The 23,135-nt window shown below is 44.6% G+C and overlaps 1 protein-coding gene across 1 annotated transcript in view; it reads right to left on the bottom strand.

Moving 5' to 3' along the window:
• Positions 1-22,075, bottom strand: part of SLC25A1 (solute carrier family 25 member 1) — a 60,188-nt gene extending 38,113 nt beyond the window's left edge. The window contains exon 1 of the mRNA XM_040348554.1: positions 21,822-22,075. Coding sequence (XP_040204488.1) covers positions 21,822-21,972 — 151 coding nt within the window. The 5' untranslated portion in view covers positions 21,973-22,075. The remainder of the gene's footprint in view (positions 1-21,821) is intronic.
• Between the last annotated feature and the right edge of the window lie 1,060 nt (positions 22,076-23,135).

Below are 23,135 nucleotides of genomic sequence, written 5' to 3'. Positions count from 1 at the left end.
CGGGGGCGAGCGGGGGGCGCGCGCGCCCCCTAGTGGCGGCTAGAAGAGAGGACGTTAAACTACGTGCTCTCGCCTAGGACAGCCACCTTGCCGACGTAGAACGGCGGTGCGCGGTCGGGAAGTAGTTAAACAGGTATTTTCAAATACATGCGACTAAACCTGTTTTTAATTACATACAGTTAGACAGATTAATTTGGTTTAGTGATTTTTTGGTTGGCAGATTTGAGCCTGGCCATTATGGAAACATTTTTATATTCCATATATATATTTAATCGCATACTGCTAAAAACGCATCTCATTCAAAGTCCCAACTCTCCCCCCTTTTTTATACATTTACATGGATGGAGGCCTGTGGTAGTGTCTATCATATGCCTCATTCAAGTCCCAACCCTATCCCCCCTTTTTTATAAAAATGTTAATAAAAGATACAACTACTTACAACAAGCAGGAGTAAACTTGCATAAAATACAGTCAAACAGATGCAGCACCCCGGCGGTCGTGATCGCATCAAACTGACGTGTGCATAGCAGCACGCTGTGATGTGTTGGAACATGTTGTGCTGCTTTAAATGCAGCATGTTTCATTTTCACCAAGTGACCAGCAACAAAATATGTTGGTGTGTACTGACCACAATAAAAAAAAAATGGTTTTTGCCTTTTTTTCATCTGGCTTTTGTAGAGTAATGCAGTCCAATGAATGTGGTGTGAATGGGCCCTAATAATGCCTGGATACTGAGCAGGTAGACTGCTTCCTGGGTGCATCCTTAATTCTGAATTCCATACATTTAGAGCCAGTTCACACCATAGAAACGCAATCCGGATGCGTTCCAGGTACGTTTTTAATGCAGTCCGATGCTTCCCCCCCCCCCCTCTTTTTTAATTAACCTTAGATAATGACAAGTGTGTTCCAGTGCGTTTTTGGTGCATTTAGGTGCGTTCCAGCGCGTTTTACAGCGTTCCAGTACAGTCCAGGTAAAATGCAGCATGTTCTACTTTTTTTTCTGGAACTGCAAGCACTGGTGTGAACTATGCCACTGAAAACCATATAACCTACTTCCCATGCGTTTTTGATGCAGAAAAAAAAAACCGCACTGGACTGCATGTGGTGTGAACTGGCCCTTAAAGTGGTTGTAAACCCTTAGGCCCCGTACACACGACCAAACATGTATGCTGAAACATGTATGCTGAAAATGTTCGGTCGTGTGTGGGCGCGAGCGGGCCGAATTCCAGCAAACATTTGCCCGCCGGGCCTTTTCCCAGCAGACAAATATTCCTGGACGTGTTTTAAAACCGTCCGCTGGAATCCTGCCCGCTCGGACATGTACGGTCGTCAGTACAGACCTACCGTACATGTCCAGGCGCCCGCCGTCCCTCGCATGCGTCGAATGACTTCGACGCATGCGTGGAAGCCTTTAAATGGCAGGCCCGCCGACGTCTCCGCGTCATCGTCGCGGCGACGACGCGGACACGCCCCGCGTATTGTTTACGCGCGGACTTCTGTACGATGGTGTGTACAACCATCGTACAGAAGCCCTCTGGCAGACATGTACGGTGAAAACGGTCCGACGGACCGCTTTCACCGTACATGTTTGTTCGTGTGTACCCGGCCTTACATACCACTTTAACCTTCAGATAAGCCTAGATTAAGGCCTACCTTTAGGTGCAACAAATATCTCCTAAACCTACACTGTTTAGGAGATATTTGCTGAAAAGACTGCACCGATGTCTACGGCGCATGGGCGACGTAGACAACGGCGCAGGCGCACTGAGCATGCCATTAGTGAAGGCGATCTTGCCGTCACTGACGGCTCCTGCGTGCATGCAAGGGAGTGACGTCATCGCGGCTCCGGCCAATCACAGCGCTACCCAGAAGTCACTTGTGTATCATGGCGGCGGCAGAGAGGAACGATAGTCGCTTCGGGGGCTTCGATCTCAGGTTAGTAATTTCATAATAGGCTAGGATGCTGTGCATCCTAGCTCATTATGCCTTTCTCTTGCAGGGTTTTTTTTTTTAAGAAATGTATTAGAGAGTTTACTTCCTCTTTAAGGATCCCAATTAGTGGTGACATTTCTATGTTATCCTGCATAAAATCTTCCTGTGCAGTTATGACAACAATAGGTACCAAAGAGAAGTCATTTGTTACAGCACATGAACTGCAGAGCATGTAATTATGGGGGGGAGTGTAGACCTATGTTCTGGTTATGGTTTAACCCTTGGTAAGCCTAAAGTGATACTAAACACACAGTGTTCAATTTCCATTGTCCCTTCTATTTCTGTATGTGGATGATGGCACTCTAATTATTTTTATAAAAAAAGAAAAAAAAAATCTAAGTATCTTTTTTCCTAATCAATATACAGCTGTCACATGACCCAGATCATTTCCAGCCTGCCTGCAGGGAAACAAACAAGAGGAGCTTCTAATCCTCTGCTACTGGTCATGTGTCACAGCCTTTGGAATACAGAGTAAAAAAATAATAATAATAATATCAATAAACTGTTTTAAATTGTCATACAAATAAATATTTGAAATCAAATCTTAATTATTTTTTGGGCAATAACATGCTATGGGTGGATTTCTGCCAGTCACAGGCTGTGTCACACCCCTCCAGTCTGTGTCTCAGAATAAGAGGGAGGTGAAGCCTCCATTAATCCATGTAATATCCCACCCCCATTGTGTTGATCTGGTTAGTGGGCATCGAGGAGGGAGTGGCCTGTCATTTACCACTATGGATACGCCCACATCTGTGACTCTATAGTCACATGGGTTGCTCAGATGTGATAGGGGAAAATGCTCAGCATTGAAACTCACTGAAAACTGAGCATGTGCAGAGCTGCCAACACTATTTTGCAAAATCCCTAGCTGAATTGGAGACTTGGACAGAAGGGGGAGATAGAGATCAGCAGGATCAACCAGTTTTATTTTTGCAGAACACGAATCTCATAGTAACCGAGTGAGAATGAACATATAATACAGCAGGTGTAGGCAACATTTAAGAGGTGGAGATCTACCTGAACAATATAGGAGAAGTTGAAGATCATTGTGCACAGTGTCGCCTACTCACACCTAATTTAAACCTCCAATTGCTGCGCTACCGTGTCGCAATTGCATGCATTGGAAACATCTCCCCTACTTACCCCCTGCCAAACACACTCTGATAGCTTTCCAGAGGAGCAGCAGTTGTCAATGAGCCCTTAGTTGCATCTGGCAGTGGCACCCTTAGTAAAATTAGGGGGGGGGGGTGTTAAAACCCTGCAGTTTTACCGCCCCCAATCCCTAACCTGCTTTAGAAAAAGGTGTACACATGCGACAGCAAAAAATAAACCCCCTGTTGCTTTTGGTGGGTGCTACCGCCTGCCAATGATGGCCCATTCAAGTAATTGGTGCCACTCTGCAAGTGCCCCACAACTGCATGCTTCTGCGGGGCCCAAGGGGTTAAAGCAGGTGGTGAGAAAGCAACACAATGCTGCCTACTTTAACCTGTTTGCTGTACTGCACATGGTTGCAGGGTGGCCTCATTCATTTGAAAGGGTCATGCTTGGCAGGTGCTACACCCATCATGACAGGGAGTATAACTCCTGCTGCGACTGCAACATGTGTACAACCCCTGGCCGCTGCAGCTAAAGGGGGTGTGGGGTTTTACCACCCCGCCAAACTGCAAATTTAAATGAACCCTACTGTTCTGAGCCAGAAAAGGGTCATTTCAAACTGATCTGCAGCGGGTTACCTGCACTGTAGACTTTTACAAGTAGTCCCTCTGCATTGCGCTCTGTCTGATGTTCTGGAATGGTGGGTCAGCAAGCCGAGACCGCAATCTACCAGTCACCTGGCCATGATTTACTGGTTGCTGACCCCCGTAACAGCATTTATTGATCGTTTTTTTATGATGTAGGTTTAGTGACACTTTAAGGGCAAACAAAACAGTGTCCAGTAGGTAAGTGAATCACATAGTACTGAGAAGCCTGAAACCAAAGTCACACAATGATGTTTTGGTCTCCGGCGATAACACTGTCTGTATCCAGAAAGTGTCTAGCAGAATGAGATAAACAGTCATGTGAATTTACAGGCAACGTCCCAGTCACTGAATACCCACAGAATGCAGAGGTGGGAACAAAACGGCAATTCCAGCACTGTATAAAGGCGGCAACACAGCTTTGGACAGGATTCTTTACAACAAATAAGCACTGTTTTATGATAAAAGCTAAAAAAAAAGCACAAAGTATCCATTTTATTCACATTGTCAGTATACCAACCATATTACAGTTCACAGCATTAAACTATAAAGCAATTGGCAAAATAGCAGGAAGGTTAAAAAAAAAAAAATAAAAAAAAATAATTGTAAATGGTTTTGGTTTTGTTGCATTTTCAAAAAGGGAGTATGCAATTTTTATCTGCCCATATTATCAGAATCAACGTTTCTATGGCAAACTATAATATTAGGGGTACTGCTTAAAGGCAAATATATTGTGAAACTATAGGTGGCTATAAACACAAATATGACCATCTAGATCAGACACCACCACACTTCTATGGGTGGCTTCAGAAAGCTCTGGCTAACACACCTCTGGGGAGAAAGTGATTGGACAGGTTAGAAATCCAAAAAGACAGCAGATGGGTCTGTGATGGGAGAGTCACTCCTTCCTCCTGTATAACCACTTAACCCCCGGACCAATATGCTGCCTAAAGACCCAAGGGTTTTTTACAGTTCGGGACTGCGTTGCTTTAACAGACAGTTGCGCGGTCGTGCGACGTGGCTCCCAAACAAAATTGGCGTTTACACACGGCTCTCCCCGTTCTTCAGCTCCGGGGAGCGATCGCGACGGGGCGGCTATAAACGAATAGCCGCGCCGTCGTCCCGGATCGCTCCCCGAGGCTTACCGACCGCCGCATGTAGCGGGGGGGGGGGGGGGGGTCCCGATCGGACCCCCGACCCACGTCAAGCAGAGGACGTATAGGTACGTGCATGTGCCTGTCCGTGCCATTCTGCTGACGTATATCTACATGAGGAGGTCGGCAAGTGGTTAAGGACCGCCTCATGTAAATATACGTCAGCAGAATGGCACGGACAGGCACATGCACGTACCTATACGTCCTCTGCTTGACGTGGGTCGGGGGTCCGATCGGGACCCCCCCCCCGGTACATGCGGCGGTCCTTAAGCCTCGGGGAGCGATCCGGGACGACGGCGCGGCTATTCGTTTATAGCCGCCCCGTCGCGATCGCTCCCCGGAGCTGAAGAACGGGGAGAGCCGTATGTAAACACGGCTTCCCCGTGCTTCACTATGGCGGCGCATCGATTGAGTGATCCCTTTTATTAGGGAGACTCGATCGATGTCGTCAGTCCTACAGCCACACCCCCCTACAGTTGTAAACACACACAAAGTGAACACTAAATGTTACAGCGCCCCCTGTGTTTAACTCCCAAACTGCAACTGTCATTTTTTTTTTTATAAATTCTTTATTTTTCATTTTTCCTCATTTCACAATTCCACAAGAACAGGGATATTATCATATCAGAAAATACAAACCAACACTTAAACCACTATACGTTGTACTTGTTCCTGACCTATCTCTAAACTTAATTGCTTCTAACACCTATATTACCATATAGATCTAAAACAATTCCTCGCTCTTCTTATTTCCTATTCCCCTGAGACATTTAACCTGTCCTCTCTCTATTTAAGAAATTGAGAAATCCAGTCTCCCCCTCACCCACCCCAGCGTCCGGACCCCTTGTCCAAAAACCTTCCCGAGCCCGGACAAAAAAAAAAAAAAAAAAAAAAACACAATAATTTCCGTTCCTCCCTCTCCCCCCCCCCCTACTCCCCTCGTTCCCTATAACTGTCATAGGGAGCCCATATCTCCCTATACTTCCCCTCCTGTTCCCTCAAAGCCATCGTGAGATTTTCCATACATTGAATTTCCCTGATTTTTTCATGCCATTGAGGTCTACTTGGTGCGCACGTGCTCTTCCATAAAGCTGGAATGCAAGCTCTAGCTGTTATTAGTAAATGTCTTATCAAGGATTTTTTATAATTTACTACTGACATCGGGATGTCTAGCAGCAGGTAAACCGCTGGATTCTCTCCAAGAGACATTTCAGTTATCTCTTCTATTTCCTCTGACACCATCTTCCAGAATTCTTTGACTCCTTCACAGTTCCAAAAAATATGTATCAGAGTTCCTTCTTCTTTTAGACATCGCCAACAAAGATTGGACGTTTGTGGAAAAATTTGGTTTAAAACTTCCGGGGTCCTATACCACCTACTCAGGATCTTATATCCTCCCTCCTGGTATTTGGATGCTAGAGAGGCTTTATGATTGAACTCAAAAATTTTTCCCTTCTGGTTCTCTGTAAACGTTACCCCTAGGTCTCTCTCCCAAGTATGTATAAAGCCTATTTCTTGTGGAGCTTTAAGTTCATTTACCAGGGAGTAGAATATTGATAACGAATGTCTCACCGCTTCTCCCTTGAGACACAATTTCTCAAATTCCGACAAACTCGTCCTTACTATTGTCTGGCTCTGTATTGATCGCAGGAAACCCCTTAACTGTCTTCGCCTGAATGGTTCTAGAACCTCTGCTAGTTCACTTTCAATTTCCTCCCCTATCATTACCCGATTTTCCTTCTGGAAGTGAATCAGTCTAGTTTTGCCTTGTCTTTTTAAATTCTCGAACCCTGGGTCGTTCACACCTGGCATAAATGCCGGGTTTCCCAGGACCGGAGTCAGAGGATTTGCTTCTGTTTCATCATTTGATTTTCTAAATACTTTTTTCACCACCTTAATTGTCGTCCCTATTGTTGGGTGCTTTTTAACTGATTGTGGTAGAATAGATCTAGAAAGCCAAATTAGTCCTTCCAGTGGTATTTCTATCATTGCCTGTTCTAAGAGGATCCATGGTTTGACCTTCGGAATAACACACCAATCAAGAACTCTTGACAAATGTACAGCCTCATAGTATGCGAGTGGGTCTGGAAAACCTATGCCTCCTTTTTCTTTTGGTAAGGTTAAGATATCTCTCCTGACTCTGGCTGGTTTCCCTGCCCAAATGAATCCCGCAAACTTCGTTCTAATCTCTTTCAGGAAACCTTGAGATATACTGGTAGGGAGTGTCTGTAGTAGATATAATATCCTAGGCATTGCATTCATCTTTATAATATTAACCCTGCCAAACCAGGTAAAAACCTCCTTATCCCATTTCTGTAAATCACGTTTTATTTGCCTCATCAACGGTGCTAAATTTAGCTCTAAGATTCTATTTAGTTTCTTCGGGATTTTAGTCCCCAGATATCCAATATGAGAATTTGTCCATTTGAATGGAAAGGAAGCGGCTAATTGTCGTTGTTGTACCACATTCATCTCGACCCCCATTGCCTCCGACTTGTCATAGTTTACTTTAAAATTTGAGAGCACGCCATATTTAGCAATCTCAGCCAGCAATGGGGGGAGAGATAAAATAGGTTCCGTAAGAGAAAACAACAAATCATCCGCAAAAGCTGCTAATTTGTATACTCCTCCCTTTACACAAATACCTCTAATATCGGTATTCAGCCTTATCGTCCTCAAAAAGGGTTCAAGTGTCAAAATAAAAATAATTGGTGACAGAGGGCAGCCTTGCCGCGTCCCATTCCGTATCTCAAAGGGTTCCGACATAGTCTCGTTTATCTTTATTCTAGCTTTCGGCTGTGAGTATAGGCTCATAACCCATCTTTGCATCCCCTCCCCCAAACCAATATATTTTATAATTGCTTTTAAGAATTTCCAGTCAACCCTATCAAACGCTTTTTCAGCGTCGGTAGATACCAAGACTAGCGTTTTTTTAGATACCTGGGAGAGATGGATCGCGTTAATCACCCGCATCGTATTTTCCCTGCCTTCCCTTCCTGGGGTAAATCCCACCTGATCTTGGTGTATCAAATCAGGGATATGTGGTAATATTCTATTTGCTAGGATTTTTGTAAAAATCTTCAAGTCAACATTTAGTAGCGATATAGGGCGATAATTAGAACATAATGTTAAATCTTTTCCCTCCTTAGGTATAACCGCTATATGTGCCATAAGGGCTTCATCCGGTATCCCCTGCCCTTCTCTTATCGCGTTATATGCTTTTAAAAATCTTGGCATCAGTTTTTCTGCATAGGTCCGATAATAAAAAAGGGTAAACCCGTCGGGGCCGGGGGCTTTACCCGTTTTTAGCAATTTAAGGGTATTTGTGAATTCCTCAGCCGTAATCGGCCCTTCCATGTTTCTCCCAATTTCCTCTGCTAATTTCGGCATTCCTGCCTTCTCTATGTATTCCTTTATCTTCTCCTCCTGCCTACTCATCTTTCCTGTATCCCTCTCTTCTTTTAGTTGATATAAATTCGTATAGTAATTTTTAAATACTTTTGCAATTTCTTGTGAGGATTTCACTATCCTATCTCCTGTTGTTTTGATGCCGTCTATATGATTTTGGGTCCTCGTTTCTCTTAATGCCCTCGCTAGCATTCTACTCGGCTTATTCCCATATTCGTAGAAGGCACGTTTACATCTTTTTAGTGAGGCTTTTGCATTGTCTGTTAATAACATATTCAGTTCATCTCGCGTCTGCCTCAACTTCTCCTCAATCTGAATTGCCAACGTTTTTTTATGTACATTTTCTAATTTACGAATTTCTCCTAGTAATGTTTCTATCTGTCTCCCTATCTTACGTTTCCTTTGTGTTCCCATTGAAATTAAAATCCCTCTCATAAAGCATTTATGCGTTTCCCAAATACAACTAGGCGACACCTCTCCTACCTCATTATCAGAAAAGAACCCTTCCATTTCCTGAACTATCTTTTCCTCATACTCTGGGTCTTTCAGGAGGGACTCATTGATTTTCCAGTGCCACTCACGAGCTGCAGGTTCTCCCCATTCCAGTATACAATTTGTCGGTGAATGATCAGAGATTGTAAATGATCCAATGGAGGCCTCCACAATATTCTGTAAAATATTCTGTGATACAAATATATAGTCTATTCGGGAATATGTTTTATGTTTGGCTGAAAAAAAAGTATAGTCTCTCTCATGGGTGTGACTGGTCCTCCAACTATCTACCACCTGTATCTCCTGTAGCAGACTCTTTGCTTTACTTAATTTGCTATATGACAGGTGTGATGCTCCCTTAGATGTATCTAGGATAGGATCTAGGGCCATATTCAAATCCCCTGCCAGTATGATTCTCCCTTCTGCATTCAACTGAATCACATTAATGTATTTCTCCAACGCTGCAATCTGTCCTTCATTAGGCATATAGACGTTAACCAGAGTTACTTTCTGGTCATTTAGGTATCCTTTTACTATAAGACGCCCTTCCTCATCCTGAATTACCTTTAGTTCTTTCCATATAATCGTCTTTGATAGCATAATTGCCACCCCCTTCGTCTTTGTTGTCGATGAGGAACTCTGATAGACAATTGGAAATCTATGATTGCCCAGTTTTGGGTTTTTATTTTTCTTAAAATGAGTCTCTTGGAGAAAAACGACCTGTGTCTTTAGTCTCCATAATTCTGCTAACAATTTAGATCTTTTCTCAGGGTTATTTAACCCTTTTACATTATAAGACATCAAGTTAATCTTAGCCATTTTAGAATCTCAATGACGTGGCTCCTTGGGAAACTAATAGAGGTACCCAATAAGGAGATAAAGGGCTAAAGATAGGGGAATCCCCACTGAAAGAGGGAAAAACGACGGGCGAGAGAGGAGAGAGGGGAAAAAGATGAGAGAGAGGAAAGAACGGAAAAAAGAAAAAAAAAAAAAAAAAATTCTCTCTAGTCCTCCAATCCGGTTAATCCCCTAGGATCCCTAAGAGGACAAAACAAACAAAAAAAAAAACAATAATAAAAAAAAAAAAAAAACAATCAAGCGTCTCCGACTTCCCTCCACACGGAGGAGAGGCGCTTTAGTGGGCTAAGGTGTGTGAGCACCGAGGAGAGTCACGCCCTAATATAAGTCCGGGTGCGCTTCCCTGAGTTACCCCTTTCAATCCCTTTTTCCCCTCCACCCCCCAATTCTAATCGAGCACACAAAAAATGAAATATCCCCCCCCATCATAAAGACCTTACCGCTTATACATATTCAGTCGTATACATATACTATATAAGCACATTTAGACATATAAATCTCTGTCTAACTGCCTAGCTGTCTGCCATTTAGAGGTAGAAATTTCTTTCTTTTTTTCTTCTCTTTTTTTTCTCCTTTTTTCCTTTTCACCATTTAGACCCCTATTATCATGTTACAACCAACGTACGACTGACGTACTTCTGACCTCCCCCCTCTCCACTCTCTCTCTCCTAACCTCTTTTAGACTATTAACATCTTAACTCTTTATATCTGCTCCCCCCCTCTTGTATCCCCACCAAGAAAGGAAAAAAAGAAAAAGGTTCTATTCCCCTTTCCCTTACCCTTGCTTATTCTTTCTTCCTTCGTTTTCCTATTAGGTCATCTTATTAGGCCCCCGTTATCCCCAAACCTCGCTCACCCACTCTTACCCTCCCCACCTACCCCTATTCCCCTATATCGTCTTCCCTTACCCCTTACCCCTCCCCCCCACCTCTATATCCTATTCCAAAATAAGTGTCATGGCCTATTTGCCTTTAGTGTTTCAAAGTGTGTAAATGTGTCATCCTTTTATTGTGACTCCTCTAATCCCCCCTAACCCTCTTATCTATGACCCCAAAAAACGGAGATAAAAAAAATCCCCCCCCCCCTTCCCTTCTTCAATTCTCAGTTTCCCCACATCCCTAATCTCCCCTAATGGTGAACCACCTTGTACCTTTGCCCATCCCATCCATCGCCTCCACCTATTATAGACTCGGTGTGTCTTATCTTATACCTTCCCTGATCCTTACATCAAACGGATCTAGGGCTCTAGTGACATGGTGACTTAGTGAAACCCCCCCCCCCCAAAAAAAAAACCCATCCTCTTCAAAACGCCCCCCCCTTTTTAAGAAAAACCCCCCCTCCCTATCCCTCCCAGCACAAACCCCCCCCCCCTAACCCCCCAAAAAAAAAAAAAGCGGAGCTGGGGATGCTGGCCTACTAGCCCACCTATGTTTCTGGGTCTTCCTCTGTCATTTTCCTAGTGCTCTATTTGACCTATAATAAACCCACCTCAGGGAAGAGGAACAAAGGGGGCATCTGTAAATTTATACACATATATACACATATACACATATGAGCGGGACGGTAGAGCCCCGCCACTCAGATATGTTCCACTCTTAACTTATAGCCTTCCCCACATGAGGATAGTCCCTTCCCTCCTAAACCACGTCCGAAAAAAAAGAAAACAAACAACCTTCCAACGAAAAAAATTGTCGGATATGGGTATGAACCCCAAGAATCACCAAAAGAAAACTCTCCAGAAGGCCTCCACCCATGTGGGTCAGGTAGAGATACAGAGAGAGAGAGTACAAAAAAAAAAAAAAAAAAAACATGAAAAAAGGGGAGGAAAAAAACAAATAAGAATATGCATTCCCCTAGGAGGGGCCGTCTTCCATAAGTCTCCTCTTTCTCTTCAAAATTGGGGTGGGGAACTCCCCCATGTCCTCTACAGTTTTACCCCTTTTAACCTTCCCTCACCACAGTTTATCTAGGCTCTCTTTCAGCTGTAACTGGCAGATCTAGCCAGTTAGGGACTACTATTGGTGTTGACCCCAAAAATTCAAAGAGCGCTGGGAGCTGGGACGGCTCTCTTAAATTAAAATTCCTTCCTTCTTTTTTCACATTAACGGCCAACGGAAACCCCCATCTGTATATGGCTCCTTGACCGCGTATATGTTCTAGTAGGGGTCTTAACAAACGCCGTCGTGCTTTAGTTTGCCAACACAAATCCGGAAATATTTGTATATTCGCCCCCTCCCAAATCATCGGTCCTTCTTTCCATGCTTCCCTGAGTATTTCTTCTTTTTCTCTATAGAAATGTATACGACATAACACATCACGAGGGTTGGTCTGATCTGGATTCCTTGTTGTTGGGACCTTATGGACCCTATCTAGCTCCAGGGGGGAGCCTGAGCTTTTTTTTAGAATTTTATTAAAGATAGCCAAAGCAGCTTCCCTTAACGCCGCCCCCTCACAACTTTCTGGTATTCCTTTTATGCGCACATTATTCCTTCTACTTCTGTTATCTGCCTCTTCAGCATTTAACTGTAATCTGGCCAGCTGCTGTTGCTGTTTCTCACACTTTTCTTCTAGTACCCCCAATCTGAAGTCCACGACCACTTGTTGCTCCTCCAGTATGCCCACTTTTTGCTCCCCCGCCCCCACTTTTATCCGGACTTCTTCCAACTCTTCTTTCCAAGTACTCGTCATTAGCGTTAACATTTTCTGGATATCATCTCTGGTTGGGAGAGCCTGAATAAGCCTGCTTAACTGGCGCATGTCAGGTATCAACTCTGATTCAAATGTGTCCCCCGTATCGGGCATACTCTGTGCGTTCTGTATGCTAGACTGCATAACCTCTTCTGATATATGTTCACTCTCTTTGGAACTTAATATTTTACCACTTGTTACAACCTTCTCCCTCTGGTTTAGAGGTGGAGATGGTGCAGGGGATATAGGGGTTGTAGACATTACAGCCAATATAGATGATGTCCTTGTATACTCTCTAGACCCCGTATTCGTGTCCCCCGTTATATTGTCAGCTATCTCCGGCAAAGCAGACCGTAACAGTATAGGCGTTTCAAAAGTACCTTTATTCCACGCCGTTGCTTCTGAGGGCACCTCCGTCCGCCCCTCCGCTGGGGGTCTATCAGTCTCACCTATGTAGCGTAGATCACCTGTATTGTTCACCGCTTTGACCACCGAAGTAGCTGGACTAAGGACTGGGTCTGACGCTGTTACCAACTCCTCTCCAGCGATCCACTGTTGTCCTTTTATCACCGGCGAGTCTGATACAGATACAGGTGTATTCTGAATCACAGCTACAGTTTTAAAGGAGCTTTCAGATAGTGATTCCCTCCTCAGAACCCTGCTTCCGACGGCTTCCTCCTGCTGCTCAGCCCCCCTCCTCACCGTCATGTAACGTGTGATGTATGAGTGGCAGGGGGCTTGAACACCTCCTACGCGTCTTCCTTGGCTCTTTCCCCGCCGCGACATCAGCTGTCTGGGTCCTCTGTCAGATACTGCGCTCTCCCCCCGCACACCACAGACTTTCGATGGGGTAGAGGGGTCTCGGATCCGTCAATCAGGTGCTGTGCTCTCCCCCTTCGCTCACCGCAGACTTTCGATGGGGGTAGAGGGGTCTCGGAACCGTCGCTCTCCTGTTTCAACGCACCACGGACTCAGGGCTCTCCTCGCTAGCGTGCGTTCATTCCTCCATGCTCACACCACCGTCCCCGCAACTGTCATTTTCACAATAAAGAATGCAATTTAAATGCATTTTTTATTGTGAAAATGACAATGGTCCCAAAAATGTGTCAAAATTGTCCGAAGTGTCCGCCATAATGTTGCAGTCACGAAAAAAATCGCTGATCGTCGCCATTAGTAGTAAAAAAAATTAAAATGCAATAAAACTATCCCCTATTTTGTAAACGCTATAAATTTTGCGCAAACCAACCGATAAACAATTATTGCGATTTTTTTTACCAAAAATAGGTAGAAGAATACGGATCGGCCTAAACTGAGGAAAAAAAATAATTTTATATATGTTTTTGGGGGATATTTATTATAGCAAAAAGTAAAAAATATTGATTTTTTTTCAAAATTGTCGCTCTATTTTTGTTTATAGCGCAAAAAATAAAAACCGCAGAGGTGATCAAATACCACCAAAAGAAAGCTCTATTTGTGGGGAAAAAAGGACGCAAATTTTGTTTGGGAGCCACGTCGCACGACCGCGCAATTGTCTGTTAAATCGACGCAGTCCCAAACTGTAAAAACCCCTTGGGTCTTTAGGCAGCATATTGGTCTGGGGCTTAAGTGGTTAAACAGTACATGTCCCAAGTATGCTGCGCACACTGGTGATGGATTATTCCTACATGTCCCTGAACTGTAACCATGACACTAACCACTAAAACTAATTCTACTGCCATTTCCTTCAAGATTTATAGTCTCCTGTCATTTTGCCTATTCTAGGTTACTTTACACATCAGCAGATCTACCAAGGGAGGCCGCAGTCAGTAAAAAATACATATAGACCTAATCCGTGCACAATACGGGTGAAGTTGGCGGGATTGGTAGAACCTCCCTTACTGGCACTAGGTAATCTTTGCGGACACCAACCAACCCTAAGCCCCCATTCATATCCGTCTGATTTGACAGGTCAAATCGGAGACTATTGCTGGCAATAGGAGCGTCCCAATCGATGCGACGCCGACTTTGCGGCGCCGCACTGATTTCCAAAAGTAGTTCCAGCACTAAGTTTGGCAACTTCAGGGGCGATTTTAATAGACATATGTACTTGAACCGGCACAGATGTCTTTCAAGTCACCCCTGAATATGGACTGAAATGCGGCTTTGAAATTGTACGTGCGTGCGTGGTTTCAAAGTCGTGTTCGGTGTGAACAAGGGCTTATAATCATTAAAGCAGTTCCTTCTGAGAGATAACAAGGACTTCTGTGCATCAAAAGAAATGTCAACCTAGGGAGAAGGCTGGGAAGGTGGTTAAAGTGGAACTTCATTCAGTTTGTTAAAAATATAAAATTAGTAGTTACAAATACTATAGTTGCTGACTTAAATAAATAAAAATAAATAAAAAAAAGAAAGATACCTACACTGAAGCCCAGTGCTCTCTTCCCTGTACCAGATTTTTTGCCTGGGTTTTGGATTTCCGTCACCGCCATCTTGGATTTGGAAGCTGGTTGCAACTACCTGATGTCCCACAGCCAGCTCCCCACTGTGAGTGTGCAGGGCCACCAATAAGGCAGTACAAATGGTCACCCTGTACGGGGCTCAGGTCCCATCAGTTCAACAGGGGGCACTGTACAGGAGAAACAATTGTACTACCTTATCGGAGGCCCTGGGTATATTTCTTTACTGGGAACTTCCTGCCTGAAAACATTCAATTCTGGAACCCGAACCTCTTGTGGCTCCCCCTGCAGTGCAGCTGGCATCTCCTCTATCCAACACCGACCTTCAGTTATTGCAGCCAGAGGGGGGTCTGTTATAGTACTTGTGCTCCCCCCCCCACACTAATCCAATCACCCTCGTCCCCCACACTTTCTTTGAACCCTGTGTGAATCCCCCCATCCAAAACACAGCTCTGCTGGCTTCTCTTCCTCTCTCTTGCACTGGCTGCAGCTGCTTTTGGACACAGGAGGATCGCTGTCAGAATGAAAAGCAGGGAGGCTTTGATTCGTCTTCTTACCGCCTGCTTTAACCCCTTTATCTGCACACTTGAATAAGTAATTTTTAACAGAGAATATAATTACTACCATGGCCGCATAGAAAAGCAATGTGGCCACGGCATGTATTCACCCTCAGTCGCTGCCTTTGCTGCTAAAGTGGGTAGCGGTTTGGGGAGGTAAAAGCACAGCTGAACTGCAGGGTTTAACTGCCTTATGGGTTCATTCACACAGGTACTCTGGCTGTGTGACTGAGAGGTTTGTGCATGCAGTTGGTGTCACCTATTACTCAATGGGGACACAGCGACTGTATGGACACAGCTGCAGGTCCTAATGCAAGGCATCCCATATATTCATCATTTTTTTCATTCAACGAGCGCTGTGCTATTGTTTTCTGACAGTGGGGAGCCTTCCTAGCCATCAGAAAACAATGATCCGTGCTGCCGGCTATAGCCAGTGGCACTGATTGACCAGGAAAAACCTGACAGGTTGGTTGGCTATCATATGCTATTCAAAGTTAAAGAATAGGTAAGTCTGGTCTTCTGCTTGGTAACCACATGTGGAAAAAAAGCTGAAATACGTGAAATTACCTCTGCCCTAAATTACCATGTAGCCTCACTTGTGCTAAACTACTTGTACTTGTTTTTCAACCTTCCCTAGCACAGGAACAAAGGTGAAAGTACAACTCTCAAAGTGGACTGAGAATGGCTGATCAGCAAATTAGCAACAGAATATTGTGAAATGTTCCATGTAAAGTAAAGGTTTAGCCCTTCAAAGCACACACATGGACTCTTATTTCAAGGCATACAAATGTGTTATTTACGCAATCAATCTTTAAAGCACATGGGCTGCTTGCAAATTTCAGGGTCAGGCAACATTAGTATACTATTATTTTTTATTCAGCCCGCTTTGAATTAAAAACGGAAAGCCCTGCAATTGATTTCACCTTGTTTATCTGCATCGAACATGTTATTGTAGTTACTTCAAAATAAACATTATTTAAGAAGTTGTACCCTAAGGCCCCTTTTACAGGATAAGCCCGCTCGGGTCTGCCTGTCCGTTTTTCAGGCGGATCTGAGGGGGCCATCCTTTGACTCCTATGGGCAGATGGATGTCAGCGGAGATGTGTCCACTGACACCCACCTGCCATCTGATCAAGACAGACGTATGGCGATCCATCTTGGTGGATCGGAATGAGATCTGATGTTTTCGTCCGATCTTTTCACAGGAATCAGCGGGGCTCTGACAGGCCCCTCCCCGCTCAGTGAGCAGATATGGACCGGTCATCCGCCAGCTCAGCAGAGATCAACAAAGCAATCCCTGCTGAACTGGTGGACTCCGCTTAATGGATCCACCCCGTGTGAAAGGTCCGTACATACGGGCCAAATATCAGGCGACTTTGGCCGGATCATTAGAAAAAACAAACAAAGTGCTTACTAGGCTTTAGGCCTGATTCACACTAGTGCGATTTCACAGCTTTGCATGATAAGGGAAATCACATTGTTTTGTTATGCTTATTGTTTATCGAAAATGAAAAACATTGTTGCCAAGTGCCAAAATACAAATCGGTCCATATTAGGTTCCTTCAACGTCTGTGTTATGTAGGACACATGGAAAAAAGTTTTTTTTATGCCAAGCCGATTATGGGGCAAATACCCCTCAAAAGGAAGGGCCAAGGGTTCCTAACAGGCTCCAATGTAGTTAAATGTAACACACTACTGAATAAATAGCGGATGTGGATGGCAGCAGAATAATTTCCCAATTCCTTTTCTATAGGGAAGATCTTTAGGGGCACAATTACATGTGCCTCAGTAGGAGGGAATGGCAGCTACCCATGCCTAATTGGTGTGTTCAGTGAAGGAAGACACATATGCCGGGTCCTGTTTTCATACCTTAGTCTTCTGTCACATAGGTAGCAATCTTTACCTCCCTCTAAAAAGCAATCTGAGGTCGTTCACTTTTCAGTGGGTGGTAGAGCAGTGACTTTTAGGGGGTCAAGAGGATATCCAGAAACACTCAGGCCTGGTTCACACTTTTTGGTGCTTTTTGCAGAATCGCACTACAGTCCATTTAACATGGTTTCCTATGGGAACCGTTCACATCTATGCCTTTTTTTTCAGTCCCTGCATTTTTGGAAAGTGTCAGGGAATTTTTTTTTAAATGCAAAACTGTGCTTTTTGGTTCAATAGACTTTAATGGAGAAGCTGCAGAAAAGCATGCGGTGCGTTTTTGTCGTAATTTGATTTTTTTATCTGCCCAACAACAATTTGGCTAAAAAAAAAAACTGCTTTGGAAATGCAAAAACGCATCAAAAATAATTGTGAAAAACTTGTGCAAAAATGCAAAATGCACTGCAGATATGGATCAAAAGTAAACTGCATAGGTATGAACCAGGCCTAAGTGCATGTTTTAGCCAACTACACTTTTTTTTTTTTTTTTGTTATTGCCGTTTTTCATTCCTAGGGGAGTTTTCTATTGAAATCCAGTGCCGCAACCATGAGTGAAGCATTTGGCTCATAGTTGTGGCAGGATCCAATTGTCCTCAATGGCCGAGTCAAATTCCTGTACCCCTCTCTCTGGCTGCCATGGTAGGCTTTAGGTTAGTAGTTGGCCCATGTGAAGCCTATATGGGTATAGGGAGATGTACAATACATGTGATATATTTTCCTGTTGTACTTGTGTGCAGGACAAATATCCCTAAGTACATGCAAAAAGCTTGTTTGCATGTTCTCCCTGTACTTGCATATCCTCAGGATACTTCAAAGACATGCTGGTAGGTTAATTGGCTCCTGTCTAAACTGGCTCTAGTGCAGTGTTTCTCAACTCCAGTCCTCAAGGCGCCCCAACAGGTCATGTTTTCAGGATTTCCCTCAGATGAAATGGCGGTGGTATTTACTAAGGCAGTGAAACCTGTGAAAAATAATGGAAAAGCCTGAAAACATGACCTGTTGGGGTGCCTTGAGGACTGGAGTTGAGAAACACTGCTCTAGTGTATGTGTATGCATCGATGCAAGATAGATTGCAAGCTTCTTGAGGGAAGGGACTGATAGGAATGGGCAGTATGAAAAAGCAACGCAGAAATTGTTGCTGCTATATAAATATATATAAAAATATAAATAAAAGCTCATTTTATTCAGGGAAGCCTATCCTATACCCACCTAACAACTGTCCCCGAGCCACCCCCTTCAAATCACTCTCTGCAGCTATTAGCTTTTGTACCACCACCCCTCCCTTTAGAATGTAAGCTCTACAAGCAGGGCCCTCCTGTACCTTCTGTATTGAATTGTACTGTAATTGTGCTGTCCCCCCTATACATTGTAAAACGCTGCGTAAACTGTTGGCACTATATAAATTGTGAATACTAATAAATAAATTCTGTACCACCCTCTCTCGCCGCCATGGTAGGCTTTAAGTTAGTGGTTTACCCATGTGAATGGGTATCCACTGAAGCCTCTCTATGGGTATAGGGAAATGCATTTTCCTGTGGGGTTTGTTGTATGCAAGACACTCCATTCAGGGCAGGGACTGATGAATATGTAAAGCACTGCATAAATTGTTGGTGCTATATAAATACCCAAAAATAAATATTTGCATTAATTGTGGATATTTTTAAATATGCTGATAATTCTCTGAAACAGATGCAGTAATTATTTAAATGAATCTTTCGCATCACTTGGTAAGGTATGCATGACTTGGGACGTGCGGTTATCTATATTACTCACCGAGAAATCATATTTTCTTCAGAAAATACTGAAAGCTAAAACGTAGGCTGTATTGGTTATCACTGCATGAGAATTGTATATGCCCCAAGAGTCATTACATACATTTTAATGTTTGGTATGGTGTGCTGATTTGGTCAGCAGTGCTCCGCATTCATTCACCAAAATCCTCCATGTCCTTGACCGAGGAACACAGTTATTGCCATCAGGACATGCCACGAGATTGGGCGGTTACTTGGTTTCCTAATAAAACGGTACATTCCAACACAAACTGCTCTTGGTTTGGATGAAGGCTAGCCATGGAGGATTTTCTTTTTTTTTTAATCAGCCAGAGAGCTGTTTGAAAAAAAAAAAAAATCAATAAATTCTCCTATCCACACAAGCAAAGTGAATGCAGAAATCAGTGTACCAGTGGTCACATGATCGCTGATCCTTTCTGAGCCGCCCCCCGTGCATTTAGGACTGTTTAAAGGGACGCCATGCCTGGCAGGATGGGGTTTAAATTGTAAAATTATACAAATACTTTTTTTTAATTACTATTATTACATATGGAGATGTATAAATTGTATCTGAATCTTTTTTTTTAGACCCCACTCCCACTTGTGCACCTTATCACTTGATGTTCAAAGTTGCATGACAAGTCACACCCAATGGTTTCCAATGATGACCATTCATATTTGTGCAACTTAACCACTTCTGGACCGCCCACCGTCATTATATGTGATCTGTTTGAAGAGGAATACCGTTGTTATGGTAGCAGCTAGCTACCATAACCCCAAAATCCTCCTCTTTAGTGGGCGGTCTCTGCGGCGGATACGCTGCAAGATCACTTTTATCTGTGGCGGGAGAGTGCCCCCGCCGCTCTCCGGTGCGATCCGGTCCTGTCCATGCCTGTGTAAGAAAATAAAGATTTTTTTTATTTTTTAAATCGCCCCGTCCCGACGCGCAGAAGCGAACGCTTATTTGAGCAGTGCCCGCATATGAAAATGGTGTTCAAACCACACATGTGAGGTATCGCCGTGATCATCAGAGCGAGAGCAATAATTATATTCCTAGACCTCCTCTGTAACTCAAATCATGCAACCTGTAGATTTTTTTTAATGGTTTGACGCCATTCCGCGAGCGGACGCAATTTTAAAGCGTGACACTTTGGGTATCAATTTTCTCGGCGTAATATTATCTTTCACAATATAAAAAAAAAATGTTTAACTTTACTGTTGTCTTATTTTTTTTAATTAAAAAAAGTGATTTTTTTCCCCAAAAAAATGCGATTGTAAGACCGCTGCGCAAATACGGTGTGACAAAAAGTATTGCAATGACCGCCATTTTATTCTCTAGGGCAGTGGTCTCCAAACTGCGGCCCGAGGGCCGAATGTGGCCCTTTGCTTGCCTTTATCTGGCCCTTGGAGCAATATTCACTTGACTGACACCAATGATGGGGCACCATTCCATCTACTACTACTGACACCATCAATGAAGTACTAATCTCCTCATCGATATCAAGAATGGGTCACTATTTCTCTCATTAAAACCAATGATGGGGCACTGATGCCGTGGCATTTTCTACTCTCACTGGGCACATTTAGGCCCCCCTAAAGCCTCAAGGACAGTAAACTGGCCCTTTGCTGAGAAAGTTTGGAGACCCCTGCTCTAGGGTGTTAGAAAAAAGTTGTACCTGAATGTTCTACATGCAACACTGGGTTCGACTTTGCAGATTGCGCCAATTTTGGATGAGTACAACTTGGATGTGAATGGTTGTCACAAACTCATGCAACTTTGGAGTCCTACGAGTGTGAATAGAGCCTAATGCCTGGTACATACGATGAGATTATGGGACGAATCATTGTCTCTTTTGCATGCTAGTCTCCATATCCAGAAAGGAAGAGCTTACTAAAGTTACCAACAATTCTCCTACGACAGAATAAAAATGGGGAAGTGATGTAATGTGTTGTAATGTATTTGTATTGAATTTTCAAACGACAACTGTACTGATTAAATGAAAATCGGAAGATCTGGAAGCGTATGAGGAAAATGTCCGTGCTTGTCCCATCGGGAAATTATTGAATGAATTGTTGTGATCGGTTCTCGAAAGCCGCGTATTCAACAATAAGATTATTGTACGATCGATTGGAAAGCGGTATTTTTAATGCGATTTTCTGATTGTGTCTATGGGCCATTAAACACAGGCCGTTCCCTGCAAACAATGACACAATGTAGGAAACTCAATTAAAGCTCACTGTTACAAATGATTAAAAGTATTACTGTTTGACCAGGACAAACAATTCATTAGTGCAATGGATAAAGAAATGAATGTGTGACCAGGACAAACACAAGTGTACACTGCAGAGTCCCAAGATCTGCAAGATGATCTGTGCCAGTGTGATGTGTGTTAGGTGTGTGTGATGTGTGATGCGTGTTAGGTGTGTGATGTGTGTTGTGTGTTAGGTGACAGGGAGCAGACACGTGATCAGTGTAGTGAAAGGTGATGTGCGGTGTGAGCCCGTGTGATGATGACAGCAGGCACTCCTATGGGGAGGACAGATCGGAGCTCATTCATTGCCTCCAATGGCAGTCCGCACACATTCCTGTATTGGGCTCCAGGCAGGGCTGAGCCGATGACACCCACACAGGTTTATATGAACGATGTACAGATCGGGGACAGGACACCCCCGGACATCTCTCTCCCCTCCACTCAGGACAACAAGTGTCCCTCCGCACTCCACTTGTCTGACTTCCACAGCACTGACACCAGCCAGGGACTGGAGTCACACATGGGCACCCGTCACCACACACAGCGCTTACCTGCTAGAATAGCTTTGCCCGGGTGGGTGAGCTTGGCACCTCCGGCGGGTGCAGCGGCTGCCAGACTGCGGTGTCCTGAGAGAACGGAGAAGGGGGCACCGGGAAGAGCAGAGAAGAGGGGGGACAGCGGGGTACGGCCATTGGAGGACATGGCTGGGTGAGGAGAGTGCAGGGTCCGGGATGGACGCTCAAGACGGGGCTCCTCTGGTTCCGGCAGCCACCGTGTCCGGGATCCGGGGAAGGGGTGGGGTTACAGAGGCTGCCTCCCGCCCTCTACCACGCCCAGTCCTGCGTAACCGGACTGACTGCACCGCCCTGAGGGGGGGGACAGTTACACCCCACCTACTGTACAAAGCATTACAGTGTACCAAATGCCACCCTGCGGGGAGGACAGGGGACAGCACTCCCACCACCTGTACAAAACACTACAGTGTACCAAGTGCCACCCTGAGGGGAGGACAGGGGACAGCACCCCCACCTCCTGTACAAAACACTACAGTGTACCAAGTGCCACCCTGAGGGGAGGACGGGACAGTAACACCCCACCTACTGTACAGAACACTACAGTGTACCAAGTGGCACCCTGAGGGGAGGACACTGTATAGAACACTACAGAGTACCAAGTACCACCCTGAGGGGAGGACAAGGGACAACTACATCCCCTCCTACTGTACAGAGCGCTACAGTGTACCATGTGCCACCGTGAGGGGAGGACAGGGGACAGTTACACCCACCTACTGTACAGAGCACTACAGTGTACTAAATGCCACCCTGAGGGTGGTCAACTACACCCCCTCCTATCTTACAGAACACTACAGTGTACCAAGTGCCACCCTGAGGAGGGGACAACTACACCCCTCCTACTTATAGAACATTACAGTGTACCAAGTGCCACCGTGAGGAGAGGATAGGGGACAACTACACCCACATCTACTGTACAGAAGACTACAGTGTAGCAAGTGCCATCCTGAGGGGAGGACAGTTACACCCCCACCTACTGTACAGAAGACTACAGTGTACCAAGTGCCATCCTGAGGGGAGGACAGTTACACCCCCACCTACTGTACAGAACACTACAGTGTACCAAGTGCCACCCTGAGGGGAGGACAGTTACACCCCCACCTACTGTACAGAGCACTATAGTGTACCAAGTGCCACCCTGAGGGGAGGACAGGGGACAACTACACCCCCATCTACTGTATAGAACACTACAGTGTACCAAGTGCCACCCTAAGAAGAGGACAAGGGACAACTACACCCTCTCCTACTGTACAGCAAACTATAGTGTTCCAAGTGCCACCCTGAGGGGAAGAC

The sequence above is a fragment of the Rana temporaria genome, chromosome 1 (genome assembly GCF_905171775.1).
Source record: "Rana temporaria chromosome 1, aRanTem1.1, whole genome shotgun sequence".
NCBI classification, from domain to species: Eukaryota; Metazoa; Chordata; class Amphibia; order Anura; family Ranidae; genus Rana; species Rana temporaria.
This window is presented reverse-complemented; position numbering and strand designations above follow the sequence as displayed.